This window comes from Myxine glutinosa, chromosome 7 (genome assembly GCF_964187855.1).
Source record: "Myxine glutinosa chromosome 7, kmMyxGlut1.1, whole genome shotgun sequence".
Taxonomy (NCBI): domain Eukaryota; kingdom Metazoa; phylum Chordata; class Myxini; order Myxiniformes; family Myxinidae; genus Myxine; species Myxine glutinosa.
In genome coordinates, this window is record NC_136267.1 from 4,155,391 (window position 1) to 4,171,091 (window position 15,701).

General features: G+C 47.7%; 1 protein-coding gene across 1 annotated transcript in view; it reads right to left on the reverse strand.

Moving 5' to 3' along the window:
* The window catches only part of LOC137430936 (uncharacterized), a 194,215-nt gene that overhangs the window by 67,542 nt on the left and 110,972 nt on the right, over positions 1-15,701 (reverse strand). The window contains exon 8 of the mRNA XM_078781254.1: positions 13,239-13,370. Coding sequence (XP_078637380.1) covers positions 13,239-13,370 — 132 coding nt within the window. The remainder of the gene's footprint in view (positions 1-13,238; positions 13,371-15,701) is intronic.

Consider the following 15,701-nt stretch of genomic DNA (forward strand, 5'->3'; position numbering starts at 1 on the left):
GGGGTTGTGTGTTGAGGTGTATATCTGTGTTAAGTTAGCTTTATCGTGGCGTTTTTCCAAGGACGCTTCTAATAACAAAACTAATAATCACAGTATCTATATTATAATAGCCGTAGATGATTCTGTCTGTCTGTCTGTCTATCTGTTGGGTGTCTGTCCGGGGTGTGGCTTACTCGGTTTGCAGAGTAGCTCCACCCATAGCTCCACCCATTCTGGGAGTGGCTATAAACAAATATCCACCATTTTATTAACTCGCATAGCTTTGAGTCCTGTTTTGTAGGCCCGTGGTGTCTTGCTCTCCCCCAGTTTTATTTCAAATCAAATTCGATAAATCATTTCATTTTTCACAGTCGCTAACATAGTTTTAGACTCGGTTGAAAAAAAACGGGAAGAAAATCCGATGAAAGTTGCCGTTTATAGAACGAAATGAATTCTCAAAGGCCTGTAACTTCAAGGCCATTGAGTCTCTCTCACGCCTTTATCTCCAATCTAACTCACCATATGATTTCATTTTCACTCACCATTTTTACTTTTAGACTCGGTGTCAGCAATAATTGAGAACAATCCACACACGCGGGAAAATGCAGAGATATATTATTTTAAATCGCGTCATGGTGTATCATACACCGCCCAACATGACACCGCCGGCAATGTGTCGATATATATTAAAAATTCGCTTTTGCTTTTCCGTTATGATATATTACTATTTCGTTTGATGATAGTCGTCACAAAAACGTCAACAATGATGCCGACATATATTTCTTCGTTTTTATTTCATTCAACATATTAGCCGGAAGTAAAATATGTTTCAGGAAATTACCGAGAGATATTTCTTCGTTTTTTTTATTAGTTATGTGCGCATACACTTTAAATAGGTTTATTTGAAATCTTTTAATTTTCCACAAACATTCCACACACGCGGGAAAATGCAGAGATATATTTTTTAAAATCGCGTCATGGTGTATCATACACCGCCCAACATGACACCGACGGCAATGTGTCGATATCTATTTTAAATTCGATATATCATTTCATTTTTCACAGTCGCTAACATAGTTTTAGACTCGGTTGAAAAAAAACGAGAAGAAAATCCGATGAAAGTTGCCGTTTATAGAACGAAATGAATTCTCAAATGCCTGTAACTTCAAGGCCATTGAGTCTCTCTCACGCCTTTATCTCCAATCTAACTCACCATATGATTTCATTTTTATCGATGGTTTTAGAGTCGGTGTCAGCAATAATTGAGAACATTCCACACACGCGGGAAAATGCAGATATATTTTTTAAAATCGCGTCATGGTGTATCATACACCGCCTAACATGACACCGACGGCAACGTGTCGATACATATTGTTACAGATACGACTTTGATGGTATGGTGGGCCGAGCGGGATGGCCGCCGTATCCGTACAAGTTACCCCGATTGCACCCGGGGTTGACTAATCGCGCTATGCTAGACCAATGAAGGAAAAAGAAGACACCCGGCTGGGTTATAATGACACAATACGACACCAACGTTTCGATTCTCAAGTATATTCGTACGGAAAAAGGTTAGATTACAGGGACGAGAGGGACATCATAGGAAGACAGGCACTTAGACACACTCTTATATTAACCCTAGACAGACCACAGATAAACGGGACAACGCTGACTCACACGGGATTTGATGGCAAGGAAAGCGGCAGTCGATGGCTCAGGTGCACCTGGCTCAGGGACAGAATCACGTACGGTGGTGTCCAGCAGATGCGGGGAGGTCGCTCAGCGCTCGTGGGTCGCGACTTTGGTGGAGATGCCGGGGAGGTCGCTCAGCGCTCGGGAGGGTGGCGTCTTGTCCTTCCAAGCTCGGGGCGCATCTCTTTCACATCCGGCGCGGGGCCGCGTATATCCGGCGGGGAGTGACACGCCCTCGCTCGTTAGCTCCGCCCCATATGGCATCGGCCCATGGCTTCTCATTGGGTGCGGGGGTTACCGGCTCCGCCCTTGACGAGGGGCCGACAGGGAGCCCCCTTCTGGGTAACCCCGTCGAGCACATGTTCAATGGCGGCCAACCGAGCCGGAGTGAGGACGCAAAGCCGCTGTTGTTGTGGTTGTTGTTGGAGCTTCTTCATGGGGAAGAGATGCGGAGAGGTATGGGGAGGTCCTAAACTTCCTAACAGGTGCCATATAATCACATTCTGGTGCAACGAAGAGTCATAATTAATGGAAACAAGTCCTTAACTGACATAGATTAAGAATAACTAGCAAGATGTCCTATAATTGTCTACGTGTGGTGCGGGGGACCTGGGCACGACATTTAATGGGGGAATGAAGGGGAAGATCGGCTCTAATGGGTGTTGTTTACAGACAATGGGACTAGGGAATGGGGTAAGGGGAGAGTTGGGGAGTATCGGAGAAGATAGGGGAATATTTACAAGCGGATATGGAGGTCAAATTCCATATTCGCAACATTGCACCCTTCTCTACCCTCGGGGCGTCCCGACCCGATAAATTTTTACCTACTTTAGTGTGGCACGCAATGTAGTTCCCTCTACTATTAACTCTACCCTGAGTGCGACAGTTTTATAGATATTCACAAATGAGTAAATATGTCCCCCTGCGACGTTGCACCCTTCTCCTCTCAGAAACACACCCACAGGATAACCGAATCCGGAAAGAATTCTCAAACTAAACATACAGCCGGTAGGGAGCATTATTTACAAGACTACGCTGCTATTTACACTACGATCCAGGACCTGTTTTTGGAGGAACACATGCAGATGTTATGCATAGAGAGAGCGCGCTTGCCAACATCGATACACCAACCCACGAGTGCTCTGTGGCCGACGGCCTTTAATAACGTGCAGAGCACCCTTTCCGAGCATCAACAGCACCACCCCACCACCAATCGGTGCAGTCACCATTGTTCAATGAAATAAAAATAAATTCGACAACCCCTAACCCTGCAGGTGTCCCTTGCTCTTCTTGTGGTGCACTTGGTGTTAATTATTAGTGGTTCACCTGTATGGCATAGGTGCCCCGTTGACCCATAGGTCCATCCCCGGGTGGTGCTTGGCCGCAAAAGAACTACGGTCCATTGTGGGTGGCCACCAACATTGCGGTCCATATGGTGTATCGATCCAGGCAACAAGCAGCGAAAGTGCAGGCCCACAACTGCGTAGCCAGCACCTCTCTCTCCTCTCTCTCTACCCCAAAGCCAGATCCTCGGAGGTGGGAGACAAAAGAAGAAACAAGTGAGTAAGGTGGTAAGGGCGCAAAAGTGCACGCAATATAAGGTAATGCACACTGGGGGCACATGGGAACCAGGTGAGACAGGTACGTTCCTATCGTACGCCCCCCCCCCACCAGGTAACCTACATGGCCCCTCCCTTACCCCTTACTGTATCCACACAACACAACACTACCCATAAACATCTACTTTACAAATCAACTAACATCCCTACTGTCTTCCCCGTTCCTCCCATATACCAAATTCGTCTTCTCTCCCTCCTAACCAATCAAATTTGCCATTTTCAACTCTCATCAAAATTTGCCATCTCCAACTGCACATCAAAATTTGCCATCACCAATTCATCATCAGTCCCTCCTAAGGAGGGAGAGATGGAATCACCCCAATGTCTCATCCACGTCGTGATGCGTCTCACAAATCCACAACAATTCTCATTTCTGCAACACAAACAAAGAAAACACAGGTGTGGAGTCATCATCATCACCACAGGTAAGTGGCTGCGTATGGTGCGACAGGTTCATCAATCCTAACTATCTCCTAAATGACTTTAACAACTTTACACTACCCGGGGGCTTTCTCCGGCCAAACCATTGGCCCTCTTACACTATGGGTTCTAAAAACCAATTCCCATTGGCCAAACTGTGGTGCTCTTCAATTTGGGGTCTCACTCCCCCGATTCATCTCCCGGTGCCCTCGTACAATTTCTGGGCTGCGACGTGCACCTCTCCCAGTGGGTCTACCCACCTGCACACCTCCACCACTGCAGTTGCCTCCGAGCTTACCTGCTCCTTACCCTAACCTAACTACCAGGGGAAGGCCCTCTGGCTCTCTCCCCACTCCGTGCCCTCTCTGGCACTGGGCTGCCCGATCCACACCCGGGATCCTCAGGCACCCACTCACAACTACCGGCTCCCAGAGCCCACCTGCGGCCTCACCTGGCCGACATCCTCACAGTGGTGGAGTGCCCAACCAACTACACACACTAACAGGCTACACGCCCAGCCATTTCCACAACACTAATGCACCCATCCACAACACCATTCTGCAACCGCACCACAAATGCCAATATCCAACCACAATTTACCTGCACCCTCTACCTAACACTTACACTACCCGCCCCGGGTACTCGTGAAAGGGGTCTACTCTTCCCCCATCCACACCTTCGCACCATGCACACCACTCCGTACCACTCACTCCAACTCTCTCCACACACCTGTACCTGCACACCTGTGCTCTCACACCTGGTGCCACCTGCACCCTTCTCTCCCCAAGCGCATTCGCGCTGATCCACTCACTCACTACTCATACACTGCTCCACACACCTGTCCAGTTGCACACCTGTGCAATCACACCTGTCCAGTTGCACACCTGTGCAATCACACCTGTTCAATTCTCACTCACACGGCATCATCTCAGCTAACTACTCCCTTCTGAAACTTGCGCTTCCCAGTCGTCCCTTTAAACTATTGCGCTCCCACGTCATTATCATCCATACTAATCTACCTGCGTCCCCACTACAGGTATCAGTCACTAACTAAACTTAACGTTACCTAATGTCATCTTCGCTAGATCCCTACACACCATATCCTAACCCACCCGGGCTAGTTTTCACTGCCATACACCCCATAAGCTATTGCTCCTTTGCCCCCACCTGTGAGGGATGGTGGATTTGCCATCCCACCACATCGGGGGTCTCTCACTACCAATTTTGCACATCAAATTTCAACAAATTACAAATTTGCCAATCATCTGCCAATCACTGTACCATTACCAATCATCACTCTGCCAATCCTTTGCCAATCATCAAATTTTGTTTTTCTCTAATTTTGGGTCCAAAACACTAACCTCATCACCCAGTCTACTCACTACTGCCTCTCGGTGCGCCAATTCCTGTCCAAAGCCCGGCTTCGTAAAGCCAAGCAATGGATGCTGGTTATTTTGTGCTCGCGGCTGGGTGCGTCCGGCATTCGGTGCAGGGAAGGAGGTTTACCCGGGCCGAGATCCCACGCACCATCTCGGCGTGGAGCCATCCAATGTCCCGATCTCGACCTGCCGGACTGCCTCAACAAAAAGTGGTCGCCATGACGACTCTTTCTATCGGGCTGTCTGCTCCGCTTATTGGAGCACGGACGCGGCCGTTCAAAGCGAGGCCCAGCGTGGGTCGCGCACGGCGGTCCTTTCGAACCCGCCGTGGCTCGGATCCCCGCTGGTTCTCGCGGCACGCGAAGCCCGGCACGCACCGAGGGCCCGCTTCGGCTAAAAGTCGACCTGACCTTTAACCCGTGTAACGTCGATGCTTCACCTGCATGCTTACACCCCGCAGCCCGTTCCTTGCTCATACATGCAGCTGTTCCCATTCTCCTTGTACCGTTCCTTACACACCCAGGTACACCCATTCCACTCACAGCCTTGGTCACACACCTGACCACCGAACACTTTGGCACACATTCGTTGCTCGCACACCTCACCAAAACACCTCTTCGCGCCCCCTCCTCGGTCACCTCCTCTGTGACAATCACAGGTGTGCCCTCATTCGCACACCCAACCACGTGCCTCACCACCAATTCCAGCGTGCATTCCCACTCACGCTCTACCATTCCAGGTGTACATCCTTCCATCCCAGGTGTACATCCTCGCTCACCTGTCACAACCAGCTCACTCTCCTTGTCACTCTCACTACTCTCACCTCCACTCGTGACAACGCACTCACCCTTACTCTTGACAGCACACTCTTTCCCCATGCACCTGTCCGTCACACACCTTTCTCGCGCACACTCTCCCGTTACACCCTCTGTAACACTCACCACAGGTGTGCATTCTTCCTTGCCTTTGACAGCGCACTCTTTCCTCATGCACCCGTCCGTTACACACCTCTCTCGCGCACACTCTCCTGTCACACCCTCTGCAACACTCACCACACCGCGCTTCCATGTGCCCCCTCGCACACGCGCTACGACCGACTCATTCTCGCCAGCACCCTCACTACTCCTTGGCACGCACTTTTTCCTCACACACCCCAGAGTCGGACTTTCTCGCACACCTCCTTTTTCGCACACCAGACCTGTCGCACACTTCACCAACGGCCTCTCACGAACACCCGGGTCCATCTCGACCCCCAAGCTTCTTAAATCCCCTGGCGCATCATACGCACGACCATATTGGTCACCACTTACACCAGGTCCTCTTCCTCTTCGCTTCTCCTCCATCACCTGCGAATCCCTCATCCGGTTAATGAGCACATCATCACGATCCAAACACAGACTTTGGACCAATTCTTTTATCTCCTCTTTTATCTCTTTCTTATCCCCTCTCCGTCGCTTCTTAATTTCGCTCATCCCTTCTTCCACTTCTTCTAATTTGTGCTTCACCTCTTTTATTCCCCGGTACGTCTCCTCAAGCTCATCCTCTAAGGCTACCTTGACCGTTTCCAGGTGCGTCCTCACCTGCCGGTCCTTCGTCTCCATTACCTCTATCACCTCGTCCAACCTCGTTGTCAGTCCCTCACGTACCATCTGACATTCCCTCTTCGTCGCTACCAAGTCATCTTTGAGTTTTTTCTGTGTCGCCTTTAAACCTCCTAATACCGCAGTGTTCCTTTGAACCTGCTCCACTAACTCCGTCTGTCCCACCGTCAGCTGCTCCACCTCTTGCGTCAGGTCCTCTATGCCCCCTTGTAACTTTACAGTCGCCTTTCTCACCTCCTTTTCCATGTGCTCCTCACAGTGCCTCACCTCCTCGCGCACTCCTCCGACCTCCTCACTCACTCCTCCTCTGATCTCCTCTCCCATCACTTGCATCTCCTGCCCAGATGCCACCCTCATCTGCTCCATTTCCTCCCTGTGAGCATCCAGTTTGGTTTCTACCCCCATTCTGACCCCCTCTATCTGCTGCTCCATTTGTTTAACTTCCCTTTCCGCTTGGTCCCTCATGTCCCTCAATTTGCCTTCCATACTGTTTTCTAACCCCTCTAACCCCTTTTGCATCCCTTCCATTTGATTCTCTTGAGCGGCCATTCTGTTTTCTACCCCCGTTAACCCATTTTTCACTTCTTTTATCCCGTTGTCTAACCCCTCAAAATTATTGTCTAACTTCCCAATTTTCTTGTCTAACTCCTCAAAATTATTGTCTAACTTCCCAATTTTCTTGTCTAACTCCTCAAAATTATTGTCTAACTTCTCACCGGTACCCCTCGCTTCGTCCCTCATTACCCCCATTTGGCCCTCTAATCGCTCACCCTGAGCCCTCATTCCCACAATTTGGTCTCCCATTCGTTCCATAAGGGCCCTCATTTGCAACATAAAAAGGTTCGGATCCACCAGGGGCGCTACCACGGTCGCGGGCGCGGTGACCAGCGAGGCGCCATTTTGCGCGTCTGCTACCCTCGCTGCTTCGCTCTCCTCACGTCCCTCAATTTGGTCCTGGACCGACCCTGCCTCACTCTCCCCTACCGGACCCCAGCCGTCTTGATCCGCCATAGCGCGACTTTCAAAATTCGGTTTTTATTTTTTATTTTCGTAAAACAATTTGAAATTTCGCCGTTATAATTTCGCGCGGGAAACGCGCTCCGAATCGATTTTCCCTCCCAAAATTTGGGCCTAATAAATTTAGTCCCGGGTTCGAATTCCACTCCTCGACACCAATTGTTACAGATACGACTTTGATGGTATGGTGGGCCGAGCGGGATGGCCGCCGTATCCGTACAAGTTACCCCGATTGCACCCGGGGTTGACTAATCGCGCTATGCTAGACCAATGAAGGAAAAAGAAGACACCCGGCTGGGTTATAATGACACAATACGACACCAACGTTTCGATTCTCAAGTATATTCGTACGGAAAAAGGTTAGATTACAGGGACGAGAGGGACATCATAGGAAGACAGGCACTTAGACACACTCTTATATTAACCCTAGACAGACCACAGATAAACGGGACAACGCTGACTCACACGGGATTTGATGGCAAGGAAAGCGGCAGTCGATGGCTCAGGTGCACCTGGCTCAGGGACAGAATCACGTACGGTGGTGTCCAGCAGATGCGGGGAGGTCGCTCAGCGCTCGTGGGTCGCGACTTTGGTGGAGATGCCGGGGAGGTCGCTCAGCGCTCGGGAGGGTGGCGTCTTGTCCTTCCAAGCTCGGGGCGCATCTCTTTCACATCCGGCGCGGGGCCGCGTATATCCGGCGGGGAGTGACACGCCCTCGCTCGTTAGCTCCGCCCCATATGGCATCGGCCCATGGCTTCTCATTGGGTGCGGGGGTTACCGGCTCCGCCCTTGACGAGGGGCCGACAGGGAGCCCCCTTCTGGGTAACCCCGTCGAGCACATGTTCAATGGCGGCCAACCGAGCCGGAGTGAGGACGCAAAGCCGCTGTTGTTGTGGTTGTTGTTGGAGCTTCTTCATGGGGAAGAGATGCGGAGAGGTATGGGGAGGTCCTAAACTTCCTAACAGGTGCCATATAATCACATTCTGGTGCAACGAAGAGTCATAATTAATGGAAACAAGTCCTTAACTGACATAGATTAAGAATAACTAGCAAGATGTCCTATAATTGTCTACGTGTGGTGCGGGGGACCTGGGCACGACATTTAATGGGGGAATGAAGGGGAAGATCGGCTCTAATGGGTGTTGTTTACAGACAATGGGACTAGGGAATGGGGTAAGGGGAGAGTTGGGGAGTATCGGAGAAGATAGGGGAATATTTACAAGCGGATATGGAGGTCAAATTCCATATTCGCAACAATATTAAAAATTCGATATATCATTTCATTTTTCACAGTCGCTAACATAGTTTTCGACTCGGTTGAAAAAAAACGGGAAGGAAATCCAATGAAAGTTGCCGTTTATAGAACGAAATGAATTCTCAAACGCCTGTAACTTCAACTTCAAGGCCATTGAGTCTCTCTCACGCCTTTATCTCCAATCTAACTCACCATATGATTTCATTTTTATCGATGGTTTTGGACTCGGTGTCAGCAATAATTGAGAACATTCCACACACGCGGGAAAATGCAGAGATATATTTTTAAAAATCGCGTCATGGTGTATCATACACCGCCCAACATGACACCGACGGCAACGTGTCGATATATATTAAAAATTCGCTTTTGCTTTTCCGTTAAGATATATTACTTTTTCGTTTGATGACAGTCGTCACAAAAACGTCAACAATGATGCCGACATATATTTCTTCGTTTTTATTTAATTCAACATTATTAGCCGGAAGTAAAATATGTTTCAGGAAATTACCGAGAGATATTTCTTCGTTTTTTAAAATTAGTTATGTGCGAATACACTTTAAATAGGTTTATTTGAAATCTTTAATTTTCCACAATATAATTTACTTGCCATTTATCATTTGATGATTACGAGACAAATTCCTCTTGAGGATCGTGACAATTCATGCGCTGCGTGGAAACTTCTATTTCCAAAATGAATGAGACGATCGATGAAGAACGCAGACTTGAACAGGATGCAGCAAGAAAACGAATGAGACGGGCGAACGAGTCCATCGACGAACGTCAATGCAAACTTGCGGGGTCACCCGTGGGAATCCCACGGGCATGGATGTGTGTGACATTTCGACATATTGAGTTAGATGCTGCACATTCATTTTTACAAAATGGTTACTGGCAAGTCATCAGATCCAGAAATGGTGTAAAAACCACCGTTTAGAGGCCATTTTTCCCCGCAAAGCGGGGGTTGGCCTTTTCGGGGACCGTGGTCGTTGTTGTTTTTTTGTCCCCTTTTTGAAGCAATGTTTTACGGCCGGATGCCCTTCCTGACGCCAACCCTTTTTGCCGCCTTCAACGACAAACAGGGAATTACCAGTGAACTGGTACTCAATTAGCCGACCTCGGAAGGATGACAGGCTGAGTCAACCCCCCTGGCATTAATTCGGCGATCGACCGAGATTCGAACCCAGGATCCTAAGCCGGCACCCTAGCCGCTAGCCCAACACCAGAAATGGTGTCATGAACACAATTTATTTACGCACAAGCACAAAAGCAAGACGGGCCGATTTCCGATTCCGACGGGCCGACGGGCGAGACGGGCCGATTTCCGATTCCGACGGGCCGATTTGGAGCAAGAAAAAGAACGAGACGGGAGAAAAAGGAGAGAAACGAGACGGGGAAAGCCGATTGGAGAGGAGTGTGAGGCACGATTGGAGAGGAGTGTGAGGCGTGATTGGAGAGGAGTGTGAGGCACGATTGGAGAGGAGTGATTGGAGGGGAGTGTGAGGCACGATTGGAGAGGAGTGTGAGGCACGATTGGAGAGGAGTGTGAGGCGCGATTGGAGAGGAGTGTGAGGCGCGATTGGAGAGGAGTGTGAGGCGCGATTGGAGAGGCGTGTGAAGGATTGGAGAGGAGAGGAGTGTGAGGGATTGGAGAGGTGAGGGATTGGAAAGGAGAGGGATGTGAGGGTTTGGAGAGGAGAGGAGTGCTAGGTGGAGAGAGGAGAGTGTCAGGTGGAGACAGGAGAGTGTCAGGTGGAGACAGGAGAGTGTCAGGTGGAGAGGAGTGAGGGGTCACATATTATGTGAAATAAATAAATTGTGTTCATCACACCATTTCTGGATCTGATGACTTGCCAGTAACCATTTTGTAAAAATGAATGTGCAGCATATAACTCAATATGTCGAAATGTCACACACATCCATGCCCGTGGGATTCCCACGGGTGACCCCGCTAGTAATATAAATGTTATTACAAAACAATACTGAATGAATGAATGAATGATCGTTTTAAGGCCATTTTCCCCGCTAGAGCGGGGGTTAGCCTTGCGGGCCCCATGACAATCATGGTTCCCTGTTTGAGGCAATGTTTTTATGGCCGGATGCCCTTCCTGACGCCAGACAAACAATACTATTACTAATAATATCCCACCTCCCAAAGGGGTTTTTCCTCCATTGCCAAAAGCCATGTTAACATTTATAAATACCTTATCGTACCATTTTGGTGGGACCACCTCCACCAGAAGTAAAAATATTATAAAGCACAAACATATTTGGTTACCTTTTTAAACAGTCAGTGCAGGTGTTTAACACAAAACTGAAAGGGAGAAAACCCGGCGTATGTTCAGTTACCAAGCAGCTAGCTAGCGCTTGCCAAGCCAGCCGTTCCTTATCGACGGATTTGAATGGAATGCTTCCTCGAATGCTTAAACCACTTGGCGAGCGCTCTACAATAAACTTGGTAAATTAACACACCCCAGATGTTATTGAGGCCCGACACTAGATCTACAGTAATCTACGAGGATATATCTCAGAGAGGAATGATCCTTCCTGCCGCTCCCGTAGCGAATGGGCATACTAGCGAATAGAAAATACATCATTACAAATCAAAGCTTCACTTAAAATCACTCATTACTTCCGCCACCAAAGGTGGACGGAGGTTATGTTTCTGCACCTGTCTGTTTGGTTCGTCTGTGAATAGGATATCTCAAAAAGTTGATTCGGCCGAAACTTGTTGTACAGGTTGTGTGTGTGACAAGGAAGAATTTGTTCAATTTTGGTGAAGATCCGAACCCAGATCCGGATCAGAGGATTTTTAAAGTGATTATTTAGCATTGAGAGATGGCGCTCAGAACAATACTGTATATCGCACGATATCGCAAAAGGTTGTCAACAGATTATGACAAAACTTGATGGACGAGTTGCGTAGGTGACATGAACAAGCCAATCAGAATTTGGATTTGAAATCAGATCCGGATCCGGCCTATCAACAACAACAACAACAACATGCATTTTAAAGGCCATTTTCCCTGCTAGAGCAGGGGTTAGCCTTGCGGTCCCCATGACAATCTTCTCCATTTTGCCCTATTTTCTGCATCTCTCCTTGTTTAACCCCCTTGCCCGCATTTCTTCTTCCACCATCTTTAGCCAAGTCTTTCTCGGTCTTCCCCGTCCTCTACTTCCTTCTACATTCATTTCCATCACTCTTCTCAACCAGTCACTTTCATCCTTCCTCAACACATGACCAAACCATCTCAACCTGTTCCGGATCCGGCCTATCAGTGGGATACAAAACGTAAATTGTTCAGCCTGGCAGAGGTATGCTCTCTACCGTGTGCCAAGTCTTTCATGAACAGGTAGCCCAGGCCTGATGTATGACTCAATTTGATGGGAAGTTGTAATTTGTTCAGGGTGGCCTTGATAAACTACTCTTTGCAAAAGGCATCGTGGGATGTTTAACACCCCCCCACCCACCTCCCAGATAATGCGAACGGACAGGATACCCAGCTTAGCATCCACCCAAGGGACACCAAACACCCTGCCCGCAATGCACTGGAAGGTTTATAGTGGGCTCAGTTATCAGACCCAGACTAGACAGATCAAAGGTAAGTGCACTACCTATGTACCACTCTGCTGGGCCCATTATATCCTGGCACCCTGAGCAAATCTGAATTTCCTGCCCTGGTTGAGGACTGCTTCCGCAGCACCATGATGGAGAGACGACCTGTCTCTGGTACATTGTCAGCTTTGGAAATGTTCACGACCAGTTGTTGGCATCCTGATGCCCCGATATAAGTGTAGAAGTAACAACAATATCATATTTACTGCAAAGATAGTTCCTATGGGACCTTTACCTTTATGGTAAAGGCCCCTCTCCATCCCACAGATTTCCCGATGTCCCTGCTCTCAAATGTTGTGTTTGTGCTTCCCCTTCTATCCCCATCTTGTCTACCGCTCCCGATATTATATGTTTTATGTGTCTGATTTTTTGTGTTTAATGTTCGCTCTTTCATGAGCCTCGATCCTGAATACAAAAAAAAAGAAAAAAAAAAGGAACATCATCTTCAGTTTCAATCCTCTGTTGGCTTTGAATCATTTAAACGTATCCTTACTATAATTCATGGAGTGGTGTTTGTGTGTGTGTGTGTCCCACATTTGGAGATAACAATGAGCTACACACACACACACACACGCACACACACACACACACACACACACACACACACACACACACACACACACACACACACACACACACACACACACACACACACACACACACCTCCTGGCCGTGTCCTTCTGTTGCCCCAATCTCGGGCAGGCAGCTGAACCTTCGATCATAGATACAAACGTGCAGGTTGGAGTCCAACTTCCCCAAATCCTCCCAGCTTCGCCGCACGACCCAGTTTCTACCCTACAAACACAACAATGCAACATGTCATTTAGAGGACACACATTATACATCAACATTGTATTTATTCAAAAGGGTTGTGCTGTAACCCGCCTTCGATGACCTCCGCTTTGTTGTACAATCTGTGCCAAACGGCACACACTGGGACATTTGTGAAATCATCGAGCGAGCACGTCATTGGATAAAAACACAAATAAAGTTTTAACCTTATTTCTGCACATATTGATTTTGATGTAATGTAAAAATAGAAACACAATTTTTTTTTCACAACATTTATGAGTCAGCTGTGAACAGAACCAAATGTTGTGAGCATAAAGGAAAAGGTTTCGGTGCAAATGAGTCAAAAGGCAAAAAGTGTCACAAAGTAATGATTTATATTATATATATTTATATATATATATATACAGACTTGGCATTTAATATGGAATATTTTTTTGTGGGGGTGAAATTACTTTTCAAGATGACTTAGAACCAAAAGTTCATTGGAATTATGTTGAAATTATTCTAGATTTTGTTAATGTGACCTGTAAAAGAAACAAAAACCACATTTGACATTTCAAAGCAAATAAATTGATCCTTGAAAGTGATGTAAACTGATATCGAACTCTATTCACGGACAGTACTGTGTTAAACTTCTGTACGTTTTCCAGAAGTATCTCTTTATTTTGCACATTAGCCCAAAAATTTTTCAATAAAAACAAAAGTTAAATTACAACTGGGATTACGGACAGTAGAATTACAGTTCCGTACATCGTGTAATGCCCGCGAGCATTCAGGAGAGCACGTACATGTCGAGGCATGCTGTTCACGAGATTTGCCAAGGTTTGGACAGGAATCGATTGCCATGCAGTGACAATAGCCTGCTGCAATTCACGCACAGAGGTCGGCTGCTGGTCCAAGTGGTCGATTTGACGCGTTAATTCTGCCCACAAGTTCTCTATCGGATCCATATCCGGGGACATGGCAGACCACTCCATATGCTCGACACCACGGTCAGCAAGAAAGTGTTGGATCATGCGAGCACGATGAGGCCGTGCATCGTCATCTTGGAAGACAAAGTTTCCTCGAAAGGCTACACGAGCAAATGCAAGCAATGTTTCTTCCAGAATGACCCTGTACTTGAACTGGTTCAGGTTTCCATTCAGAACAACCAGGTCAGTTTTGCCCCCTGCAAGAAAAGCAGCCCAAACAGTCACCACACCACCTCCAGCTTGGACTCTTGGCACTATACAATCTTCGTTGTAGGCTTCATGCACTTGTCTGCGCACTCGGACATGGCCATCTTGACGATAGACCAGAAATCAAGACTCGTCACTGAAGATGACGTGATTCCAGTGTCCTGGCTGCCATTAAAGGTGCTCTCTGGCCCACTGCAATCGGCGCTGGCGGTGTTGTCTTGTCAGGCGCAGCTTTCTCAGGGGACGCCTGGCACGATAGCCTGCTTGAACCAGTCGTTGGTTGACTAGCCTTCTGGATACAGGCACATTTGTTAGTGGCTGCCACTCAGCCCTAAGCCGATTAGCTGACTTGGTACGGCCATTGCGGACTAACCGGTGCAGCTGGCGATCATCCCTCCTTGTGGTTCTGCGGGGACATCCTGGCCTCGGTATTGGAGTAGGGACACCCCTCTGAGCATTTCTTTTCGGGATATTTGACACCTGACCTTGAGTGATGCCATACTGCCGAGCAATAGCACGCCGTTTCATGCCAGAATTTCGTAAAGCCACCACTCCATGACAAACAGCATTGTCGAGTTGACGGACCATCTCCAGAGGAAGCGGAAATAACTTTTGTAGACGTGCAGCAGGTGTTTTCCACTAATACAGAACGCAACAACCCTTAGATACCCGATTGTGAAGCCAATCGTCAAATGTACCTGTCCGTACATTTTGTCACGCCACCTGTGATATAATCCTGTTATTGACTTCTTGCTGCGACAGACAATCAGTGACATGGTTCTTTTAACAAAGAAATCACCGAAGCGGAAAAAAAACTCACCAGATTGATATTCTGAGTTCAGAAAGGAAACCCAAGTCAAGAAAAAAAAATATTCCATATTAAATGCCAAGCCTGTGTATATATGTATATATACATACATACATACAGTCATGTGAAAAAGTAAGTACATTAGTACACCCCATGTAAAGTTTTGACTTTTTCAACATATTTCAACATACAGCTATTTGATCTTCATTTCAACAATATTGATCGAATGAATATGAATGAATGATCATTTTAAGGCCATTTTCCCCGCTAGAGCGGGGGTTAGCCTTGCCGGCCCCATGACAATCATGGTTCCCTGTTTGAGGCAATGTTTTTATGGCCGGATGCCCT